The sequence below is a fragment of the Corythoichthys intestinalis genome, chromosome 4 (assembly GCF_030265065.1).
Source record: "Corythoichthys intestinalis isolate RoL2023-P3 chromosome 4, ASM3026506v1, whole genome shotgun sequence".
Taxonomy (NCBI): Eukaryota; Metazoa; Chordata; class Actinopteri; order Syngnathiformes; family Syngnathidae; genus Corythoichthys; species Corythoichthys intestinalis.
The window spans coordinates 6263374-6288770 of record NC_080398.1 but is presented as its reverse complement, the minus strand read 5'-3'; the positions used below and the strand labels follow the sequence as shown (position 1 = coordinate 6288770).

At 38.6% G+C, this 25397-nt stretch overlaps 1 protein-coding gene across 1 annotated transcript in view; it reads left to right on the top strand.

The window, feature by feature from the left end:
• Positions 1 to 25050, top strand: part of mex3a (mex-3 RNA binding family member A) — a 43319-nt gene extending 18269 nt beyond the window's left edge. Inside the window, exon 2 of the mRNA XM_057834312.1 lies at positions 923 to 25050. Within this exon, the coding sequence (XP_057690295.1) occupies positions 923 to 1974 (1052 nt within the window). The 3' untranslated portion in view covers positions 1975 to 25050. The remainder of the gene's footprint in view (positions 1 to 922) is intronic.
• The last annotated feature ends 347 nt before the right edge of the window (positions 25051 to 25397 follow it).

The following is a 25397-nucleotide window of genomic DNA, read 5'->3' as shown; positions in this document are numbered from 1 at the left end:
CTTAAATGCTATATAATGCTAATGCTTACATCAATTGGCCAACTCGCACAAGCAAAAGTCCGCTAGCTTACATATATAATGCTAATGTTTACAACAATTGGCTAACTTGCATAGCAAAAGTCCGTTAGCTGAAATGCTACATAATGCTAATGTTTACAACTATTGGCTAACTTTCGTAGCAAAAGTCCGCTAGCTTAAATGCTATATAATGCTAATGTTTACATCAATTGGCCAACTCGCACAAGCAAAAGTCCGCTAGCTTACATATATAATGCTAATGTTTACAACGATTGGCTAACTTGCATAGCAAAAGTCTGTTAGCTGAAATGCTACATAATGCTAATGTTTACAACAATTGGCGAACTTCCATACCAAAAGTCCGCTAGCTTAAATGCTACATAATGCTAGTGTTTACAACTATTGGCTAACTCGCACATGGTAATAGTCCGCTACCTTAAATGCTGTAATATGCTAATGTTTACAACAACTGGCTAATTTGCAAAGGGCGAAAGTCTCCTAGCTTAAATGCTATATTGTGCTAATGTTTACAAAAATTGGTTAACATGCGTAGCAAAAGCCTGTTAGCTTAAATGCTATATAATGCTAATATTTACAACAATTGGATAACTTGCATAGCAAAGCTAGCTTAAATATATAATGCTAATGTTTACCAGATACTTTATAGTGCGCACCAGAAACTACCTGGTAAACATTAGCATTGTGAACCCGAAATGACCCCAAAACAACAGGAGTGACCCGATCTACCAACCATCACATAATGCAACCGTCGCAATTTCTCCAGAAGTTGCATTTTCTAGTTTTTTAAGCGATGTTTTAATTTTTAAAGAAACAAGGCTGAGAACCAGTTAGTCAAAACCACAAGTTTGATCCCAGTTTTGTTTTTGTCTTCTTGTCTGCGCAGGTTGCAAAATCAAAGCCTTGCGCGCCAAAACCAACACGTACATCAAAACCCCCGTGCGGGGCGAGGAGCCCGTCTTCCTGATCACCGGTCGCAAGGAGGACGTCGCCCTGGCCCGCCGCGAGATCATCTCTGCGGCCGAGCACTTCTCCATGCTGCGGGCGTCTCGCAACAAACTGGGCGTGTCCTTCAGCGGCTCCCCGCCCACCCCGCTCCCGGGCCAGACCACCATCCAAGTGAGGGTCCCTTACCGAGTGGTGGGGCTGGTGGTGGGCCCCAAAGGCTCCACCATCAAGCGCATCCAGCAGCAGACCTGCACCTACATCGTCACCCCCAGCCGGGACCGGGACCCCGTTTTCGAGATCACCGGCTCGCCGGGGAACGCCGAGCGAGCCCGCGAGGAAATCGAGGCGCACATCGCCTTCCGGACGGGGGGACTTCACGACCACAACAACGAGAACGACTGCCTGGGCCCCGACGGCGGGGGCGGCGGTCCGGAGAGCCGTCTCCAGCAAGTGTGGGGTCTCCAGAGGAAACCTCTGGCAAGCAGCTACCGCCAAAACTTCTCCGACGCCCTCGGCGGCGAGGGGATCTACAACAAAACCGGTTTTTCCAGCTCGGGGGAGAAGCCCTGCTCCTTTTTCCCCTCGGACGGCACCCAAAGTTGGGGCGAGCCGGACTACCCCAAGCAAATGGCGTTCTACGCCCAGCAGCGATCCAAGAGCTTCGGGGGGCTCCCCCTGCCTCTGGCTAGACTCTCCCCGGAAGCGCCCGTCGGGGGCCCGGCGTCCCCACGCGCGCAGGCCCGCCGCGCCCACAGCGAGCCGGCCTCGGCGGGGGAGGGCGGCTTCCCCGGGCGGCTCCCCGTTCCCGACTCGCCGCCGGCCGTGCGGGACTGCATGACCTGCTTCGAGAGCAAAGTGACGGCAGCGCTGGTGCCCTGCGGCCACAACCTCTTCTGCATGGAGTGCGCCATCCGGATCTGTGAGCTCAAGCACCCCGAGTGCCCCGTGTGCCGCACGCAGGTGTCGCAGGCCATCCGAATATTCTCCTAAACTCCGCCCCCTTTTTTTCCCGGCCCTCTCCTTTGTCGCTAATCGGTTGCTCTTATTACGCTTCTTTTTCATTTTTCTGGGAAAATTTTTTCAAAGGTTCAAGCAGCTATTTTAGAAGCCACTGCTTGCTTTACTAAAAAAAAAAGTATAAGAAATATTTTTCAGTTTTTCTTTTATACACATATATATGCATATATATTTTATAAAAGTTTTGTTTATAAGAGACGTATAGTACCTTTTTCCAGTTTTACGTTTTTTTCCCCCCACCTTTTTTTACAACGGGACCGACGCCGGCGTTCCCGACGAAATGTGAACATTTTTATTATGATTATTCAATTTTTTTTGTGTTTTTGTACGATCAGATGACCGTAAAGTGGGTTTTTACGGAAGATGGTTCAACTCACAAACGCACCATACAATCATCTCGGGTCCAAAAATAGGGTTTGAATGATAATTTAATGCTTTTATTATGCTTTGACAATAGAAAATGTGAATCAATCACATGTTTATACTCTTATTTTTTATGTTTTGTGGAAAAGGGGGTGTCATATTCCCTGTTTTATCTACGTACATTAACCCTTTTATAGGACAAGTGACTATTTTTGTCATATTTTAGGTCATGTCAGCCACAAAATTAGCATTTGCTATAAGAGTGTGGCCTACATGACCCAAAATGTGATATGGATGTTATTATTGTAATCATTTTTTCATGAGTAAATGCAATTACCGTATTTTGCGACAATATGGCGCATGAAAACATACAGTAGGATGCGCACGCTAGCATGCGTGCTAGCATGTGCACGCAAACTGAGTTTGAATCCCGCTGCAATTAAATGCACTAGCTTGCGCGCTACCATGCGCTCTAGCGTATTTAGAGGCAGCAGGAGCAAAACTGAGCTCACAAATTGGGCACATCACATGCGCGCAGTAGCTCAGTTGTAATCCCGCTAGCTTGCGCACTAGCATGCGTGCTAGCGTATTAAAAGACAGCATGAGCAAAACTTAGTTCGCTTGTACTTTATGAAAGAATTTAACAAAGTACTCAAACCAGTCATTCAAATCAGACACATTTTGTGTTTCAGGTCACACAATAGGCACATTTTTAGGCGCACCGTCCATTTTGGAGAGTTTTTTTTTTAAACTTTTAGGTGCGCCTTATGGTCGTGAAAATACAGTACAAAATACGGGGGTGTCCTATTTCCGGTTTTATCGATGTACATTTATCTTTTTTTAGGACAAGTGACTATTTTTGTCCACTTTTAGCTTTTGTAGGCCACAAATTTAACATTTAAACTGAATAAATACAATTACGTTTTTTTCGCGACCATAGGGCGCACTGTATTTATTTGTTAATTTAACACACACACAAGGCGTACCACAATATTGGGCGCATGAAAAATATACGCTACCATTTTTTTTTTTAAAAAGGCAGCGGGAGCAAAACTGAGTTTACTTGTACTTTATTAAAGATATTAACAAAGTACTCACATCAATCCTAATCCATCTTTCACACAATATGCGCACCATCCATTTTGAAGAAAATTTTTGAGTTTTAGATGCTCCTTATGGTCGTGAAAATACGGTACAAATGAATAAAATATTCATTTAAATGAAATTAATAGTATTAAAATCCAATTTAACTCACTGGCTGCCAGTGGACAAAGGATTGGCCGTCTAGCGCCGTCAATGGCAGGTAATGAGTATCCTATTAAGGGTTAAAGTACTACTTTAATTTAATTCACCCCCCCCCCCTTTTTTTTTTTTTTAAAATTAATATTTTTTGTTAAAGCAGTGGCTCTCAAAGCATGGTCCGAGTATTACCAATGGTACTCTGGCTCCCTCTAGTGGCACACAAAAGCTCGCCTAAATTATTCTACAAAGTACAGTTTGGTTGTATTCAACTTCAACTGCAAAAAAAAAAAAAAAATAAGTTGAAGAAAAATATTTAGGAACAACTTTAAAACATTTCAAGCAAACCTTAAAGGGACAGACATCAGCGAGCATAAATGAAAGAATTTAAGAATCCAAAAAGTACAAAAAAAAACAATCAGAGAAAATTAGAAAAAAAAAAAAAAACACTAACACGCTCGATGTCAAGTGGCAGCTAATGAGCTGACGTTAGCATTTGCACTCTTGAGTATTCCTAGTAAAATGTTTCAGAACCACTATTTTACATGCTAATAACTTGCTAGCATTAGCAGTGGTAATTGGCGCGGCAAGTATTCTTAGTAAAATGTTTGCTAATAAACTACTAGCATTAGCAGAGGTACTTGGCGCACCAAGTATTCTTAGTAAAAGGTTTTAGAACCACTATTTTACATCCTAATAAGTTGCTAACATTCGCAGTAGTACTCGGCGCACCAAGTATTTTTCGTAAAATGTTTTAGAATCACTGTTTTACATGCTAATAAGCTGCTAGCATTAGAAGTGGTACTTGGAGCGTCAAGTATGCTTAGTAAAATGTTTACTAATTAAGCTGCTAGCATTAGCAGTGGTACTCGGGGCACGAAGTATTCTTAGTAAAATGTTTGAGAACCACATTTTACATGGTAAAAAGTTGCTAGCATTGACAGTGTTAATTGGAGCGCCAAGTTTTTTGAGTAAATGTTTGAGAATCACTGTTTTACATGCTAAAACGCTGCTAGCGTTAGCGGCGGTACTTGGAGCACCATGTATTCTTAGTAAAATGTTTCAGAACCACGGTTTTACATGCTAACAAGTTGCTAGCATTAACTGTGGTAATTGGAGCACCAAGTATTCTGAGTAAAATGTTTGAGAATCACTGTTTTACATGCTAAAACGCAGCTAGCGTTAGCGGCGGTACTCGGCGAACCAAGTATTCTTAGTAAAATGTTTGAGTACCACTATTTTACACGCTAAAAGTTGCTAGCATTAGCAGTGGTAAATGGAGCACCAAGAGTTCTTAGTAAAATGTTTGAGAATCACTTTTACATGCTAGTAAGCTGCTAGCGTTAGCGGCGTTACTCGGCGCACCAAGTATTCTCAGTAAAATGTTTCAGAACCACAGTTTTACATGCTAACAAGTTGCTAGCATTAACAGTGGTAATTGGAGCGCCAAGTATTTTGAGTAAAACGTGTCAGAACCACTATTTTACATGATAATAAATTGCTAGCATTAGCAGTGGTAATTGGAGCGCCAAGTTTTTTTAGTAAAATGTTTGAGAATCACTGTTTTACATGCTAGTAAGCTGCTAATGTTAGCGGTGGTACTCAGAGCGTTGAGTAATTTCTATTAAATGTTTGAGAACCACTCCTTTACATGCTAATAACTTGCTAGCGTTAAGGGTGTTACTCAGAGCGCCAAGTATTCTTAGTAAAATGTTTGAGAACCACTGTTTTACACACAAATTAGACATTTTGGCGCATCTGGTCGGAGCAGGTGTGAGGCTAGCTTGTCCGCGACCCCCTTTTGTCCCCTTCATACAGTATGATGGTTGTTCCCCCTCTTTTTTTTTCGTGTCTGGGGGCTTGGCGGGCTACGCTTTTGATAATTAGGCAAATAGGTCGGTCCAGGTGCGGACCGGAGGGGAGTTCACCCCCACTTTTTCCCCCCTCGACTCTCCTTTTGTAAACCATTGATGAAAACCATGTGGCTTTGGTTTGAAAAAAGGCCTGATCACATGATGTGTGCCCGCTTAGCCCCTCCCCCTTTATCTCCCACCGACACACCAACTGTGAAATTCAAACAGGGTTTACGTGACAGATCCAAATAGGCCTTTCTGGCTACTACTTAAAGCACCATCCGGCAGCTGCCCGCCCCGACCAATGGGAGGCTCCGCCCCCAGTCAGCCCGCCCCCGCTACTCCAATGAAATCAGACAATAATGGAAGAGGAACGTGAAGGAAACGCAACATTTGCGCTGAATCAAATTACGCGTGGGAGGGCGTAGAAAGGGCGGGGCATGGGTTAAAGAGGGTGGGGCTTAAGATGCTGAATAGGGATGGCTTGGGGGGATGGGAGATTACAGTAAAAGTATGGTGACTTGATGTTGACGTATTAATGAAATAACTAATTCGCTGCCATTGACAATAAACGGCAAATGTTTCAGTGCCATTGACGTCAATAGACGTCCAATCAAAGGGCGAATGAACCAGTTCTAAAAGAGGATTGGATGTCTATCGCCGTCAATGACAGCAAGTGAGGATTTATGAAATATGATTACTTATGTGTTAAGTGTTTAAGGTTATGCTAATATGCTAATGTTATGTGTGATTAATGTAAAAACAGCTAATTTTTAACGCAACTCTGGTTCGTCCGTGATCGTCAATGGCAGCTAATGAGTTCAAACAACGTTTCGGAAAACACATACATGAATCACATCGACTCCAAATGGTGATACGGGATGTTTGTGTTAATACACGACGCGATAATTTACTCTTTTAAAAAAGTGTCGGGTGTTGATAACTCATGTGGATGTGTCGATACGGATAATGACGCCATGTTTGACGTTATTTAGAGACGATATTGGGATCAGGATATCGATTCTCGAAAGATAATGTTTGTAAATCGATACCAAGATGCTAGGATATTAGCGGTTTGGCATTAGCGGGTTCATTTTTTGGGCGGGCGGACTTATCCCGTCACCCTAACGAGCCCCAAAGTATATCACTTTTTCGTGTCGGGAAATGAACAATGGAAATGAAGGTGAACTAAGTTATATCAACATGAATAGCGATGAATATTGTGATCAATAAGCCAGTATCCCACCTTTACTCGAAAGACCCTCAAACACAAAGCTAGAGCATGCGAAACTTACAAAATAGAAGTACCTTAGGTTTTATGAGAGAGGACTAAAGAGTATCATTTTATGGAGAAATTGCACAGCACAGTTAAAACGAATCTTAGTATTTTTCTTTTATGCCTTAATGTTCTTTTATACTAGATTTTTTTTTAATTCCGATATTGCCATTTAGGCTGCCGTGTCAGCCTTCCGTTGCACCACCCCTTGAAACCTTTCAAAGTAAGAGAATGTGAATCACGCTTGGCTGAGGAGGGGATTCGGGAAAAACAGTCATTGGAATGAGGTTTGGGTCAGGAATGATAGAAGCATATTGCTGCCACGCCGGGGAAAACAATGCAATGTCACAAAGTTACATGATCATCTAGCTGGGTGAAACCTGTCACGCTACTACGTAAAACCAGTCTTTTTACGACCTAAAAGCCGTTACGTTGTGATGCGAGGCTTGACATATAACGTGAAACTTGTGACAGCGTACAGCAAAACTAGTCGCGTTATAATGCGAAACGTCTCACGTTACGATGGCTTGTCACATTAGCACATGAAATTTGTCATATTTTGATGTGAGACTTACACACACACATTACAATATGACTCGTACTTGCGTGAAACTATTCAAGTTGCAACACAAAACTATTTTAACTACATTTTTACGTGAAATTTGTCACGTCACGACAGAAAACTTATATATCACATCATAACATGGAACTTGTACCGTACTAGCGCGAAACTTGTCACATTATCACTCGAGACTTGGTTATAACGCTGAATTTGCTACATAATGACGCAAACACTTTATGATGCGAAACTTGTCACATACTTCCACAGAAACTTGGCACATATTAACACAGAATTTGCCGCAAAATAAGGCGAACACTTTGTGATGCGAAACTTGACACGCTATAACTTGTCGCGTTATAACACAAACTTGTCGCGTTTTAACGTAGAATTTCCTGCATAATAATGCGAACTCTATGACGCAAAACTTTTCACGTACTAACGCGAAACTTATCATGTACTAATGCGAAACTTGTCACGTTATAATGCGAAACTTGCCACATTATAATGCGAAACTTGCCACGTTATAACGCGAAACTGGGCACGTACCAACACGAAACCTGTCATGTACTAACACCGAACTTGCCACGTTATAACCCAAAACTTGCCACGTTCTAACCCGAAACTTCACACACGTTCACACACAAAATTTGTCACGTTATAACGCAAAAACTGTCACGTACTAACGCGAAACCTGTCACATAATAACGCGAAACTTGTCACGTTATAACGCGAAACCTGTCATGTTATAATGCGAAACTTGCCATGTTATAACCCGATACTTGCCACGTTAAAACTCAAAATTGGTCACCTACTTCCACATAATTTGCCGTGTCATAATGCGAACATTTTATAGCGCGAAACTTCACACGCTACAATGTAAAACTTGTCACGTACTAACGCAGAATTTATCACGTAATGCGAAACTTGTCACGTATTAACACAGAATTTGCTGCATAATGATGCGAACACTTTGACGCAACATTTGTCACGTAATAACGCGACACTTGCCACGTTATCACGCAAAACTTGCCACGTTATAACCCAAAATTTGACACGTTATAATGCCAAACCGGTCACGTTATGGTGCGACACTTGTCACATTATAGGGCGGAACTTGGCATGTATTAACACAGAATTTGCTGCATAATGATGCATACACTTTATGACTCGGCACTTGTCCCGTACTGGCGCGACACTTGTCACATCATAATCACGTTGTAACGCGAAACCTGTCACGTTATAACACGAAACTTGTTACATAGTTCCACAGAATTTGCCGCGTAATAATGCGAACACTATGACACGAAACTTCACACGTTATAATGTGAAACTTGTCACATACTAAAGCAGAATTTATCACATAATGCGAAACTTGTTACGTATTAACACAGAATTTGCTGCATGATGCGAACACTTTATGACGCGACATTTGTAACGTACTTACTCAACACTTGCCACTTTATCACACGAAAACTGTCACATAATAACACGAAACCTGTCATGTTATAATGCGAAACTTGCCACGTTATAACCCGAAACTTGCCACGTTATAGCCCGAATCTTGCCATGTTAAAACTCAAAACTCGTCACGTACTTCCACATAATTTGCCGTGTAATAATGCAAACACTTTATGACATGAAACTTAACACGTTATATTGTGAAACTTGTCACGTCCTAATACGAAATGTGTCACATTATGCGAAACCTGTCACGTACTAACGTGGAATTAGCTGTGTAATAACACGAAACTTTGTCACACTATAATGCGAAACTTGTTACATAGTTCCACTGTATTTGCCGCGTGATAATGCGAACACTATGACGCGAAACTTCACACGTTAAAATTTGAAACTTGTCACGTACTAAAGCAGAATTTATCACATAATGTGAAACCTGTTACGTATTAACACAGAATTTGCTGCATGATGCGAACACTTTATGACGCAACACTTGTAACGTACTAACTCAACACTTGCCACTTTATCACACGAAAACTGTCACATAATAACGCGACACTTGCCACTTTATCACGTGAAACCTGTCACATTATAACGTGAAACTCACCACGTTATAACGCAAAACCTGCCATGTTATAACCCGAAACTTGCCACGTTATAACCCGAAACTTGCCACGTTCTAACCCGAAACTTTACACACGTTCACACACAAAATTTGTCAAGTTATAACGCAAAAACTGTCACGTACCAACGTGAAACCTGTCACGTAATAACGCGAAACTTGTCACGTTATAACGCGATACTTGCCACCTTAAAACTCAAAATTTGTCACGTACTTCCACATAATTTGCCGTGTCATAATGCGAACATTTTATAACGTGAAACTTCACACGTTACAATGTAAAACTTGTCACGTACTAACGCAGAATTTATCACGTAATGCGAAACTTGTCACGTATTAACACAGAATTTGCTGCATAATGATGCGAACACTTTGACGCAACATTTGTCACGTAATAACGCGACACTTGCCATGTTATCACGCGAAACTTGCCACGTTATAACCCCAAATTTGTCACGTTATAATGCCAAACCGGTCACGTTATGGTGCGACACTTGTCACATTATTGGGCGGAACTTGGCATGTATTAACACAGAATTTGCTGCATAATGATGCGTACACTTCATGACTTGACACTTGTAACGTACTGGCGCGACACTTGTCACATCATAATCACGTTATAACGCGAAACCTGTCACGTTGTAACGCGAAACTTGTTACATAGTTCCACAGAATTTGCCGCATAATAATACGAACACTATGACGCGAAACTTCACACGTTATAATGTGAAACTTGTCACATACTAAAGCAGAATTTATCACATAATGCAAAACTTGTCACGTATTAACACAAAATTTGCGGCATAATGTTGCGGCCACTTTATGACGCGACACTTGTCATGTACTAACGCGACACTTGCCACTTTATCACGTGAAACCTGTCACGTTATAACGCGAAATTTGCCACGTTCTAACCCGAAACTTGCCACCTTAAAACACAAAATTTGTCACGTTATAACACAAAATCTTTCATGTACTAACGTGAAACTTGGTACATAATAACGCTAAACTTGGCATGTATTAATACAGAATTTGCTGCATAATGAGGCGAACACTTTATGATTCGACACTTGTCACGTACGAATGCGACACTTATCACGCGATAATCACGTTATAACGCGTAACCTGTCATATTATAATGCAAAACCCGTCACATACTTCCACAGAATTTGACGCGTAATAATGCGAACACTTCATGACGCGAAACTTCAGACGTTAGAATGTGAAACTTGTCACGTACTAACGCAGAATTTATCACATAATGCGAAACATGTCACGTATTAACACAGAATTTGCTGCATAATGTTGCGACCACTTTATGACGCGACACTTGTCATGTACTAACACAACACTTGCCACTTTATCACGTGAAACCTGTCACATTATAACGTGAAACTCACCACGTTATAACGCAAAACCTGCCACGTTATAACCCGAAACTTGCCACTTTATCACGTGAAACCTGCCACGTTATAACCCGAAACTTGCCACGTTAACACACAAAATTTGTCACGTAATAACGCAAAACTTTTCACGTAATAACGCGAAACCTGTCATGTTATAATGCGAAACTTTTCACGTTAAAACTCAAAACTTGTCACGTACTTCCACATAATTTGCCGCGTAATAATGCAAACACTTTATGACGTGAAACTTAACATGTTATATTGTGAAACTTGTCACGTCCTAACACGAAATGTGTCACATTATGCGAAACCTGTCACGTACTAACGTGGAATTAGCTGTGTAATAACACGAAACTTCGTCACTCTATAATGCGAAATTTGTGAAACATTTCAACTCTACGACCAAACTTTTTTGTCAGGTGTGGCAGCAATACGTTTCTTAACAGACAGTCACATATTGGCAATGAAATTTTTCGAAATTGAGCCAATACAGAGACATTTGATCATTTCCCCGTTTTGACATTCCGGCATACTACCAGCCAACTTACAAACTGACCCGACCGCTGTCCGGAGAAGCGAACATAAAGAAATAAATACGAAGAGTAAAAGCACCTTATTTCCTAAGAAAAAAAGCGCATTTGATGAATACCAAACCGACCACTGATGGTGAAGTATCCGCTAGAATTTGAGTGACATGCACATAAGGATTCCCTATCATTTGTGGTTTACGTAGAATTTTCTTGTTGCTATGGCGACGAGAGAGGGCTGCCTCTTTATATACGTGAGGACTTTGTAAATAAACCCCACATTTATTTGCGCATCCGACATCTCGCTTTTGGATTACTACGCCAAGAAAAAGAGAAAATCTTTTATTATGATGATAATAATACGCGACCCATCACTTTTTTGACTCGTATAGTATATGAGATAGATCCATAGGTTTAACAAATATTATTTAAACTTAGTATATAAATAATCAGACGCTACTATGATATCCTTTATGAAGCCTCTACTGTATAAAACCGGCAAAATTTCCGATGAATTGTATGTGTCATAATAATAAGAATAATAACCCCTGGATTTCTATGTACGTACTTTAAGATGAAGCAATAAACAGTGATATTCTATACAGACTACTTAGCATATTAGCATTTAGTAGCTGGTCGCAGCTCGGATTCGTAGAAATAAGAAAAAATAGCCTTCCAGGATAACTGCTGTGCTCTTCAGGGTCTTTTTTTTGCGTGATATGTTGAATATAAAGCACTCGTTTCAGGATTTCTGAGCGGCACTGAGAGGATTAAGGCGGGCGCTAATGTGGCTAACAGGCGGTTTAGCTTCCAGACTTGTATTACGGTCACATATAGCCAAAGACCAACTTAGTAGTGTTCTAAACGCGATATCGTACGTTAGAAAAGCGAATCGGTGAGTTTGAGATGCCGCGCATTCGGAAAATATCGGTTATGTCTTGGAATCGAAGAAGGTTTAGCTAAGGGGTCTGCAACCTTGGGTGCTCAAGAGCCGTTTTGACAAAAGGGGGTACAAAAGCCTTTTTTTGGATTCATCTATAGTAGGGCCGCAGGTATCGATTATTTTAGTAGTCGATTAATCGATGAACTTGTTACCCTAGTTCGAATAATCGAGTAATCGGATAAGGAACATTAAAAATTAAAATTCCTGAACTGAGCCTCAAACTGTATAAAAAAATAAATGATATAAGTACAACAAAAGAACAATAGGCTAACTTGCGTAGCAAAAGTCCGCTAGCTTAAATGCTATAAAATGCTAACGTTTTTTTTTTTTTTTTTTTTTACAATGCTCTTGACAAATGGTTCAAACACATACAGTATTCCCACAAAAATGGCTAAATATACCTAGAAATTAAATTACGAATGCGTTAAAAAAAACATTAGCTCAAAGAAAAACTTGATGATCTAAGTACAACAAAAGAAAATTGGCTAACTTACTAAATAAGCAAAAGTCCGTCAGCTTAAATGCTATAAAATGCTAACATTGATTTACAGTGCTCTTAAGAAATCGTTCAAACATATTTTCACAAAAAAAAAAAAAAAAAAAACAGCTAAATATACCTACAAACTAAATTACAAATTCATTAAAAAAAAAAAAAAACATTAGCTCAAACAAAAATGTACCTTATGTTAGTCTTAACATGGAGTATCTGGATTCAGCCATGTTGAATGTGTTATGTCGTATTCACTGTTGCCAATCGAGGGCAGTGTATCCACCTAAATTGATACAACTAAATGCATACATTTTCAAAACAAACCATTACAACGGCACTAATTAAACGAATCTTCGAAGCGGAAAAATTTGATTAGAAGCTTTTTTATAATCGAATTACTAGAGTTAATCGATAAATTGTTGCAGCATTACGGAAGTATGATTGGATGCAACACGATCGATAGTTTCCTGATTGATTTTTTGTAAATTCGCCAATGCAATAATCCAATCTGCTAAAAATGAACACACGGATAAATTTGGCTGCTCTTTTTTCAGGTTTTCAACAACGAAATCGGCGACTTCCAAAAAGCCAGATGCGGCACAGGTTGCAGACCCCGGATTTAATTCAAAAAGTTATACGACCTCAGACTGAACGTGGCTTTTTTTTCCCAAAAGTACTTGCGGTGGCGTAGTTTGACGAACCGTTACGCTAAAATTGTTTTTTTTTTTTTTTTTAATTTGCGCCTTAAGTTTGATTTGCGCAACCCGAGCCGGCATTAAACACGGTGGTACCTCGAGATAGGAAAGTTCTGATACACGAAAAATACATTTCCCAAAAATTCTTTTTGCTTCATATTAGCCTAGCTTGAAGAACATCTTTAACACTGGAGGGATGTTACAGGATGTGTCACATGAGTGACACAACTCTTCAATTCTCTTATAGGTCAATCTGAGGTCCACCAGCCCCCTTATTTGGATTAAAAACGGTGTCAATGGTTTATGCCAAGATTACACAGCACATATTGTAGCATTTACAAGGACAACGCCAATTAAGGCTTTTACAATAGTTTATTTTGCAACTGGAAACACGGCGCACGACAACTGTAAGCCGTAACTGACATCAACAAAACCAAAACAACACGAAAACAGTTTAGCTCACCATGCTAAAGCTAATGCTAACACTACAAGTTCCATTTAGTGTGTGATGATCACTCAGTACAGACCTTTAAAAGCAGAAGCAACATTGCATACATCAACTGTTAACCTCAGAATGACCTATAAAAGATGAAAATATCTGAAAAACGATAGCAGCACAAACAAGCACAAACGATTGACATCATTTTTATATAAATTTGCGTCTCATAGGGGCCCAACTTCATGAAGGTTTGACGAAAACAAATGAAATAGCAAGCAACGGCTTGGCTCTTTTCGCACTGGGTTTGCTATGAGTTCCAGTAGTAATGTGATAACATCTGTAGAATGTGAAGAACAAAGTAGTTACACTTGAGCACCACTTGTGGGAAACAAAGCCATAGACTTCATAATGTATTAATGGCTCAGATCGGTCATGAACTGCGCCTAGCATTTAAGTAGGGGGCCGCCCACAGCCGGATGTAGGTTGAAAAAGTATGAAAGCTGTACTGCATACAAACAGGAAGGATTGTCTCAGGAGTGACTTGTTTGAATTATATTTTTCGTACCATGAATGCATTTTGAAACGTGAAAAAATATCAACAGGAGAAATTAGCCGCTACTCTACTGGAATCATAGTTCGCAACATTTACGTAAAATAAATGCTAACCGCACGTTTTTTTGGGGTTTTTTTGCTTTTACCCAAAAATCTAGACTGTTTTATGTCCATCTCGAAAAGAATTTGGGGATTTAAGCATTTATTCACAAGAATTTTCACCGGAAAAGCTGTTTACATCAGGCGGCCGCTAGCTACATTCACTAACAAACTAGCATTATACTTCGACATATTTATGTAAAATAACCGCTAACTGCACGTTTTTTTGCTTTAAACCATGAATCGAGACTGTTTTACGTCCATACCTATAAAGAATTCGGGGATTTAAGCATTTATTCAAAAAAATTTTTACCGGAAAAGCTCTGTTTACATCAGGCGGCCGCTAGCTACTGTACATTCACTAACAGACTAGCATTGTACTTCGACATATTTACGGAAAATAAACCCTAACTGCACGTTTTTGCTTTTAACCAAGAATCGAGATGTTTTATGTCCATATTTATTAAAAAAATTGGGGATTTAAGCATTTATTCCCAAGAATTTTCACCAGAAAAGCTTTGTTTACATCAGGCGGCCGCTAGCTACTCTACATTCACAAACAGACTGGCATTGTACTTCGACATATTTACGGAAAATAAACCCTAACTGCATGTTTTTGCTTTTAACCAAGAATCGAGACTGTTTTATGTCCATATTTATAAAGAATTCGGGGATTTAAGCATTTATTCACAAGAATTTTCACCAGAAAAGCTCTGTTTACATCAGGCAGCCGCTAGCTACTGTACATTCTCTAACAGACTAGCATTGTACTTCGACATATTTACGTAACATAAACGCCAGCTGATGTTTTTTTTTATTTTATTTTATTTTTAACCAAGAATCGAGACTATAGATATGGACGGAAAACAAAGAATTCGGGGATATAAGCATTTATTCACACGAGTTTTCACCGGAAAAGCTCTGTTTACATCAGGCGGCTCCTAGCTACTGTACATTCGCTAACAGACTAGCATTGTACTTCGACATATTTACAGAAAATAAACGCAAACTGCAGTTTTTTTTTTTTTTTTGCTTTTAACCAAGGATCGAGAATGTTTTACGTCCACATCAATAAAGAATTCGGGAATTTAAGCATTTATTCACAAGAATTTTCAACGAAAAAAAGCTCTTTGTCTGTGATTCAACTCGGTCAGCTTTGCAGGCCCCCTATGTATCGGCCCTGTGTCCCGTCAATGCATTATGAAGTCTATATACAAACAAATGGCAGCCCTTCAGGTCCATTTAGAAGGTGCGGTTGCGTGATGTCATCACTCAAAATTAATATATCATCTCAAAAACGATAGCAGCACAAACAAACACAAACGTAGCACAAACGATTGACATCATTTTTATACAAATCTGCGTCCGATGGGGGGCCAACTTCACCGAAATTTGACGAAAACAATGAGATGAAAGAGCAGGCAATAGCTTAGCTCTTTTAGCACTCTGCGTTTGCTATGAGCGCCGGTAGTCATGTGATAACATCTGTAAAATGTGCCTAACAAAGTAATTCCACTTGAGCGCCACTTGTGGGCGACAAAGCACTGCAAATAAAGACAGGACATGACAGTTTTTAGTATCGCTTGGAACAATTCAGGCAATTTACATAAAAAATGCGATTCCTTATACGTAAAAATGATACGAAAGACACTCCGAAAGGAATTAATTTCGCATCTCGAGGTACCACTTTAGTTCCGGCGACCGGAAAGGGGGCGACGTAGACGATTCGCGAGGAGGCGTCGATTTCTTCTTAGTATTACTTTTTACGAAACTGTATTCCGATTTTTCCGTTTTAGTCCAAATAGAAATCGTTGACGTTTTTCCTTGCTATGAAAACAAACTTTTATGCATTAATGTAGAATCCCTTCGAAGGAGTGATAGGAAATCCTTATTCTCGATGGATGCACTTAAGCAATTGTAAGCGATTTTTTTTTTTTTTTTGACGAAAACGGAGCGCGTCACGCATTTGAATGTACGAAGAAAAAACGCTCAACCCGATGCACTCCTGACTTTTTTCGAACGACAAGCTTTAAGTTTTCAGTTTAAGACTTTGATATATTTCCGTTCTTCCGCATACGTTTGTAGAAAGTCGAAAAAAAAAAAATGAAAAAAAAAAAACACGACAGTTTTCTCAAGATCTATTTTGCTAACATCGGTTTTTATTTCCTAGACCGCGACGTCAGTAGGGTGATGTTATTTAAGAAAACGAAACCTATTTAAAAGACATTTTGTTTTTTAATTCAAATGACAAGAAGCTAATATATTTCTAAACGAGGTGGGGGGGTAGTCAGTTTCTACGTAAAAGTTAGAAAAAAAAAAAAAGTTTTATTTATGACAGTTAGCGCCGCCGCCGCGACAGAACAGACTATTTTTTCAAAATTGGGAGATATTTTAGTCACAGAGCATCGATCTTGTGCCTCCGTAAAATTATTATTATTATTCACGTCCTGCATTAGTAAATCCCCCTCGCCGCTCCCCCCGTACACACATATGCCTTCAACTGTACTGACTTACGGACATTTTCTGTGAAAATCCCAAATCGAGGGTTTTTGGGACATCTACTACTCCATTTTTGTTTTCTCAGCAGCTGGACGAACTTTTGGTTTTACATATGTACTGTAACTAGATAGCACACAACACAACAGGTTCATTACTGTACTAGTTTGCATGGATGTCGTGTGGTCACTTAGGGTAGAATTTCGGGAGCGGAGGTCAAAAAGAGGGCGAGTTTGGATGCCGTGGGTCCCCGTTATCGATAAGCTCTAATGTAAAGTATATGGTCAAAAATTACAACCACACGTTTTTCTGCCAATGAAAACGAATATAAAACTTGGACGTGCCTAGCCGTCAATGGCAGAGCCTTACTTGGGTGCCTGGACTTGTATGGCCTGCAAAACAGCCATACACCCCCCCCCCCCCCAAACCAAAATGCATTTTGCCACATACCAAAAAACAATGCCACATGGCGAAAAAAATTTTCGTCAGATGGCAAAAAAATGCCAGATGGCAAAAAGATTGTGACACATGGCAAAAAAAAATTTCCACTTGGCAAAAAAAAATTTGCCACATGGCAAAAAAATTTTGGCCACATGGCAAAAAAAAATTGCCATATGGCAAAAAAAATGCCACATGGCAAAAAAAATGCCACATGGCAAAAACATTTTGCCACAGGGGAAAACATTTTTTGACACATGGCAAAAAAAAAAATTGACACATGGCAAAACTTTTTGACACATGGCAAAATTTTTTGACACATGGCAAAAAAAAATTGCCACATGGAGAAAAAAAATTTGCCACATGGGGAATAATTTTTTGCCACATGGCAAAATTTTTTTGCCACATGGCAAAAAATTTTGTCACATGGCAAAAAAAGTTTCGCTAGATGTTAAAAATGTTTTGCCTCATGGCAAAAAAATGCCACATGGCAAAAAGATTGTGACACATGGCAAAAAAAAAATTTCCACATGGCAAAAAAATTTTGGCCACATGGCAAAAAAATGCCACATGGCAAAAAAAAAATGCCACATGGCAAAAAAAATGCTACATGGCAAAAACATTTTGCCACAGGGGAAAAAATTTTTGACACATGGCAAAAAAAAATTTGACACATGGCAAAATTTTTTGACACATGGCAAAAAAAAAATTGCCACATGGCAAAAACATTTTGCCACATGGAGAAAAAAAAATTGCCACATGGGGAATAATTTTTTGCCACATGGCAAATTTTTTTTTGCCACATGGCAAAAAATTTGTCACATGGCAAAAAAAGTTTCGCTACATGTTAAAAATGTTTTGCCTCTTGGCAAAAAAAAATGCCACATGGCAAAAAAATGCCACATGGCAAAAAAAAAATGCCACATGGCAAAATTTTTTTTGCCAAATGGCAAAAACCACTTTAGGTTTTCGGCCCTGCTGCCGTTTTGATGGGAAAGTGTTGGAACAGTGAGGCACCAATCATCGAAATAAACAGGGTTGTCCCGATCGCATATTCAGGGTTCTTTTTTTGTCCTCTGCACTTGGGCATTAGCAATATTTTGAGGAATTTAGGGGTGTCTTTTTTGGTTGGTGACTACAAAAACTGTCGAAAAGTAGAGAAAACGTCAAAAACATTTTGAAGCTTTTTTGTTCTTTGGCAAATAGCAAATTCGCTGGTTTAACCAAAAACAGTAGAACTATTTTAGAAAGATTTTTTGTAGCTTTTTTGTCCTCTTTATGGGAGCGGGGCGTTTTTCCCCACCAAAAACTAGAAAATAAAAACAACAGAAAAGTGGCTTTTTTGGTCTTTGGTAACCAGCCCTGAGTTGATTTAATAAAAAACACTAGAAGAGAAAGCCTGCTCTTTTTTTGGTGGTGTTTTATCTTTTTGGGTGATTAATATGGGGCATCAGGGCTGTCAACAGACTTGCAGGGGCCCGGGGACAAGAGACGACTATAGGGCCCCCCACCCCTGCCACCGGCTTGTCACGACAACATACGCAGTACTTTTAACGCTTTGGAAGCAATGACAGTGTAAATTTTCAAATGATTTAATTTGAGATGGACAGTTAAATTTAATAGCCCTTAATACGATGTGACACAAAATAAACAATTTCCATCCATTGTGTCATGTAGGCTACAGTACAATACAACTGAGAGTGATATGCCTGCCTGCTAAGCAACTAAACATCCTGTGCCTGCCCCCTCCACATCCCTGGGGTTATCAAGCCCTCGAACAGTGATGCACCTAGATTTTTTTGACGGCAAAGTCATTTATAACATCAGTGGAATCCAGTTTTTGAGCAAGCTCACGCTCAATGGAGAGCATGGCTAGTTTTTTTTTTTTTTTCTTTTCTGCGCACACGATTTATGACGACTCGCCATGTTTAAAGTTTATAACTGACAGATTTGAATTTCCAGCTTCAGGGCATGTGCGTAGTGTAGCATAGAGCGGGGTCAAACCATTCTCTGCTAAGACAGAAGGGGTGGGGTTGTGAAAAAAAAGGAAAAAAATATTGTTGAAATATTTAATATGTTAAAGTTTTTAATATTTAACCAATGATTTCAATAAGAAAAGAAAGTAAATGTAAAGTAAAATATATTAAGGGTCATTCAGGGGCCCCTATGGTCCCCCCCATAAGTCTTGCTGTTTGGTTGTTTTATCTTTTTGAAGGTGGGAGTTTTTTTTATTTTTTTTAATTGGTAGCATTGGCTTTTTTTTTTTTTTTGTAATTCAGAGGTGCTGGTTTTCCGGGATTTTTTTTTTTTTTTTGTGGGGGAGCACATGGTTTAACCAAAATATGTAGAAAAGTAGGCAAAAGGTCCTTTTTCGGTGCTTTCTCTTTTGAGGCATATTTTTGTTTTTTGGCAAATAGCACTTTGGGTTGTTTTTTTTTCTTTTGGGGTGTGTTTTGGAGTTATTTTGTTGTTCTTTTAATCAATCAATTTCAGTTTATTCACACGTCATTTAAAGTATACATTTCATATAAAAACAGTTCATATAATTAAATGTGCAAAATAGGACGCTCCAAAAAAGGCATTTCAAGCTTTTAGTATATTTGGGGGTGTTTTTTTGAGGGGGAGGGTTTATGGTTGGTGACCACAAAAACTGTAGAAAAATAGAGAAAAAAATCAATTTCTTTGGTGCTTTGTCTTTCGAGGTGCTTTTTTGTTCTTTGGCAAATAGCAAATGGCTGTTTTAACCAAAAACAGAGAGATGACTATTTTTTTGTAGTTTTTTGTTTTTCCCCACCAAAAACTGGAACAGCAGTTTTTTTTTGTTTTTTTCAAATTGTGTCTTTTTTGTTCTTTGGTAACCAGCACTTGTGTTGATTTAATCAAAAACACTAGAAGGCCCCTCTTTTTTGGTGGGTATTATGGGGCATTATTTGGGCCAATTTAGGAGAGGAGGGTTTGTTGTTGTATTGGTAAAGACATGGCTGGTGATAACAAAAACTACACGAGTGGAGGAAACGTCAGTTTTTTTTGCTCTCTTTTGTTGCTCTCTTTTTGTTCTCTGGCAAATAGCACATTAACTGGTTTGACCAAAAACAGAACAAACAAGACGTTTTTTGGTGCTACCTATTTTAGCGTCTACACAATGACAACGCCAAACAGTACATTATTTTATATGCAAAATACAAAAAGTCAAACATAAAATAATGTTGATAAACTTGCTCGACTAGGACGACACTCGTCACGCTAAGTTTATGCTAATGCTTATGTGAATGCTATGCTAACGCTATGAGTTACATTTAGTGCGTGATGATCACTCTTTACAGACCTTTAAAGGCTGAAACATTGCATATTCTCTCTTGCCAAGATAAGAAAACTAATTTTACCATGCGTTTCAAAACAAGCGAGCCTGTAGTGCAACCTAGCTTGAAGCACATCCTAAACACCTACGACAAATCACTAGAATTACATTTTTTGTGGCACATATTGTAACGTCTACACAAGGAAAAAACACGTATAAAATACAAGTTCTATTTAGTGCGTGATGGTCACTCTTTCAAGGCTAAAACATTGCATATTCTCCCTTGCCAAGATAAGAAAACTTAATTTTACCATGTGTTTCAAAACAAGCGAGCCACTCGCGCAACCTAGCTTGAAGCACATCCTAAGCACCTGCTACGAAACAGTAGAAAGACATTTTTTCTGCATCCATTTACACAAGGACAAGGCCAAACAGAACTATTTATTATTGTTATAGTATTATTTTAAATGTTAAGAAACAAAACATCAAATATAAATTAAAATAATGTTAATGCTAATGCTACGCTAACGCTACGAATTCCTTTTAGTGCGTGATGATCACTCTTTAGAGACCTTTAAAGGCTAAAACACCATTCTGCACTCTCTTGGCAAGAACAAATGTTATCATGTGTTAAAAAAAACAAGCGAGCTTGTCGCGCAACCTAGCTTGAAGCACATCTTAAACACCTGCTACGAAACAGTAGAAAGACATTTTTTTTTGCATCCATCTACACAAGGACAAGGCCAAACAGTACTATTTATTATTGTTACACTATTATTTTAAATAGAAAGAAACAAAACGTCAAATATAAAACAAAATAAAGTTAATGCTAATGCTAACGATACGCTAATGCTGTGAGTTCCTTTTAGTGTGTGATGATCACTCTTTAGAGACCTTTAAAGGCTAAAACAGCATTGCGAACTCTCTTGCCAAGAACAAATCTTACCATGTATTTCAAAACAAGCGAGCTTGTCGCGCAACCTAGCTTGAAGCACAACTTAAACACCTGCTACGAAACAGTAGAAAGACCATTTTTTTGCATCCATCTACACAAGGACAAGGCCAAACAGTACTATCTGTTATTGTTATACTATTATTTTAAATACAAAGAAACAAAACATCGAATATAAAATAATGTAAATAAAGTTAATGCTAATGCTAACGATATGCTAACGCTACAAGTTCCTTCTAGTGCGTGGTGATCACTCTTTAGTAACCTTTAAAGGCTAAAACAACATTCCGCACTCTCTTGTCAAGAACAAATATTATCACGTGTTTCAAAACAAGCGAGCTTATTGCGCAACCTAGCTTGAAGCACATCTTAAACACCTGCTACGAAACAGTAGATAGACAACAATTTTTTTGCATCCATCTACACAAGGACAAGGCCAAACAGTACTATTATTGTTATACTATTATTTTGAATGCAAAGAAACAGAACGTTGAATATAAAATAATGTAAATAAATTTAATGCTAACGATAGGCTAACTCTACGAGTTCCTTTTAGTGCGTGATGATCACTCTTTAGAGAACTTTAAAGGCTAAAACAACATTCCTCACTCTCTTGCAAGGCCAAACAGTACTATTTATCATTGTTATACTATTATTTTGAATGCAAAGAAACAAAAAGTCAAATATAAAATAAAGTAAATAAAGTTAATGCTAATGCTAATGATACGCTAATGCTACGAGTTCCTTTTAGTGCGTGATGATCACTCTTTAGAGACCTTTAAAGGTTAAGACAACATTCTGCACTCTCTTGCAAGGCCAAACAGTACTATTTATCATTGTTATACTATTATTTTGAATGCAAAGAAACAAAAAGTCAAATATAAAATAAAGTAAATAAAGTTAATGCTAATGCTAACGATACGCTGATGCTACGAGTTCCTTTTAGTGCGTGATGATCACTCTTTAGAGACCTTTAAAGGCTAAAACAACATTCTGCACTCTCTTGCCAAGAACAAATCTTATGTGTTTTAAAACAAGCAAGCTTTTCGCGCAACCTAGCTTGAAGCACATCTTAAACACCTGCTACAAAAAAGTAGAAAGACAATTTTTTTGCATCCATCTACACAAGGACAAGGCCAAACAGTACTATCTATTATTGTTATACTATTATTTTAAATACAAAGAAACAAAACGTCGAATATAAAATAAATAAAGTTAATGCTAACGATAGGCTAACGTTACGAGTTCCTTTTAGTGCGTGATGATCACTCTTTAGAGAACTTTAAAGGCTAAAACAACATTCCGCACTCTCTCGCCAAGAACAAATCTTGTGTTTCAAAACAAGCGAACTTGTAGCGCAACCTAGTTTGAAGCACAACTTAAACACCTGCTACGAAACAGTAGAAAGACAATTTTTTTGCATCCATCTACACAAGGACAAGGCCAAACAGTACTATTTATTATTATAGTATTATTTTATATGTAAAAAAAACCAAAAAACATCAAAGATAGTATAAAGTTAATGCTAACGATATGCTAACGCTACGAGTTCCTTTTAGTGCGTGATGATGATCACTCTTTAGAGACTTTTAAAGGCTAAAACAACATTGCGCAGTCTCTTGCCAAGAACAAATCTTATCATGTGTTTCAAAACAAGCGAGCTTGTGGCGCAAGCTAGCTTTGAGCACATCCTGAACACCTGTTACAATGCAAGCTGGGTCACTACATGCACAATAAAAATTTTTTTAAAAATCACACATTGTGAACATATGACAGAAACAGTTGCATTTCCGTCACGTGAAGACGAAAACTGACATTCTTCTTATGTTTTAGCCTCCCAAGTACTGTAGTAAAAAACAACAAATACTTGAGTATAAATACTTTTGAAATCAAATATCGTATACAACATTGGACACCCCTACCCCAAGACCCGTCTTTAGCTTGTCATTGTCATGTCGTCGCCATGAAAAATGGTTTATTGTTCCTGAAAACAACGACTCACAGGACCTCACTGTTCCAACACTTTTAGCTAGCGAGAATTTCCTGTCGTTTGCTTATTATTTTCAACGGACCCAAAGGCCCAAAACTCGCCATCTTCCTCCGACGCGGTGTGTCTCTAGGTAGCGTTTTGACAATATTCGCAGCACAAGTGTGCGTTTTTCACGCCGGTCCGATAGTGGTGCTCGTGCGTTAGTTTTCCGGGCCAGCGTCATCAAAGCTGGCGTTTTTTTCTGTGAACTCGGAAGGTCATATACTTATGTGTGTGTGAGCGTGGAGCTCTGTGGCTGACCGTCGATTTTTGGGGGGGGATGTTGGAAGAAAAATGACAAGGAAAAAAAAACATTTGTTACAGTGTGCCGCGCCCTCGAACGGGCAGGCGATATTGCAGGTTTCTTTCTTATAGCACACAATTTTTGTTGGTGAATGACATTTTTTGGGAAGACATTTTTATGATTATTATTATTATTATTAATGTATCTGCTCCATGTTAGTTCTGGTTCTTTGTTATTTTTCCAAGATACGAGATGTATTGTAAATGTTTCTAATAAAAAGAAAATGAAAATGATGGGTGGTGGAGAAGAGTCGTTATTTTGGTGTGAGTAGGAAAACAGACTGGCTGACATTGACGGCAACTGAAGTCAAATTCGTTAAGACTGGGAGATTGGATGTCGAGCGCAGTCAATGGCAGAGAAACATTACTTTTGTTTGACTAAAAATATTTCACGAATGAATATTTTTGTAATACATGAAAAAAAAACGCCAATGTTAATTTTTCTATTTGGGGAAATGCAAAGAAATTAGGGCTGTCAAAATATCACGTTAATGGGCGTTAATTTTTTTAATTAATCACGTTAAAATATTTGATGCAATTAACGCAGATGCCCCGCTCAGACAGATTGAAATGACAGGACAGTGAAAAGCTCACTTGTTGTGTTTTATGGAGTTTTGCCGCCCTCTGCTGGCGCTTGGGTGCGACTGATTTTATAGGCTTCAGCACCCATGAGCATTGTGTAAGTAATTATTGACATCAACAATGGCGCGCTACTACTTTATTTTTTGATTGAAAATTTTACAAATTTTATTAAAACGAAAACATTAAGAGGGGTTTTAATATAAAATTTCTATAACTTGTACTAACATTTTTCTTTGAAGAACTACAAGTCTTTCTATCCATGGATCACTGGAATGTTAATAATGTTAATGCCATCTTGTTGATTTATTGTTATAATAAACAAATACAGTCCTTATGTACCGTATGTTGAATGTATATATCCATCTTGTGTCTTATCTTTCCATTCCAACAATAATTTACAGAAAAATATGGCATATTTTATAGATGGTTTGAATTGTGATTGTGATTAATTAATTTTTAAGCTGTAATTAACTCGATTAAAACTTTTAATCGTTTGACAGCCCTAAAAAAAATATTAACAAAAAAGGGCAGTTTGATCATTTTTATAATCAGTAAAAAAAAACAACTACCAAGTTCGGAATTTTTTTTTTGAAAGATGAAAAAGGAAACAAAAAAAACATTAATCAATGCCAAATTGCATTTGCTAAAGTGCTACATTTGGGAAAAAAAATAAATAAAAATCTTGAAACAAGAAAGTAACAATTTTATTGGTGTAAAAAATACACCAGGCAGAAGAAATCATAAAAGACATTAAAAAGTATAATCAAACACAGA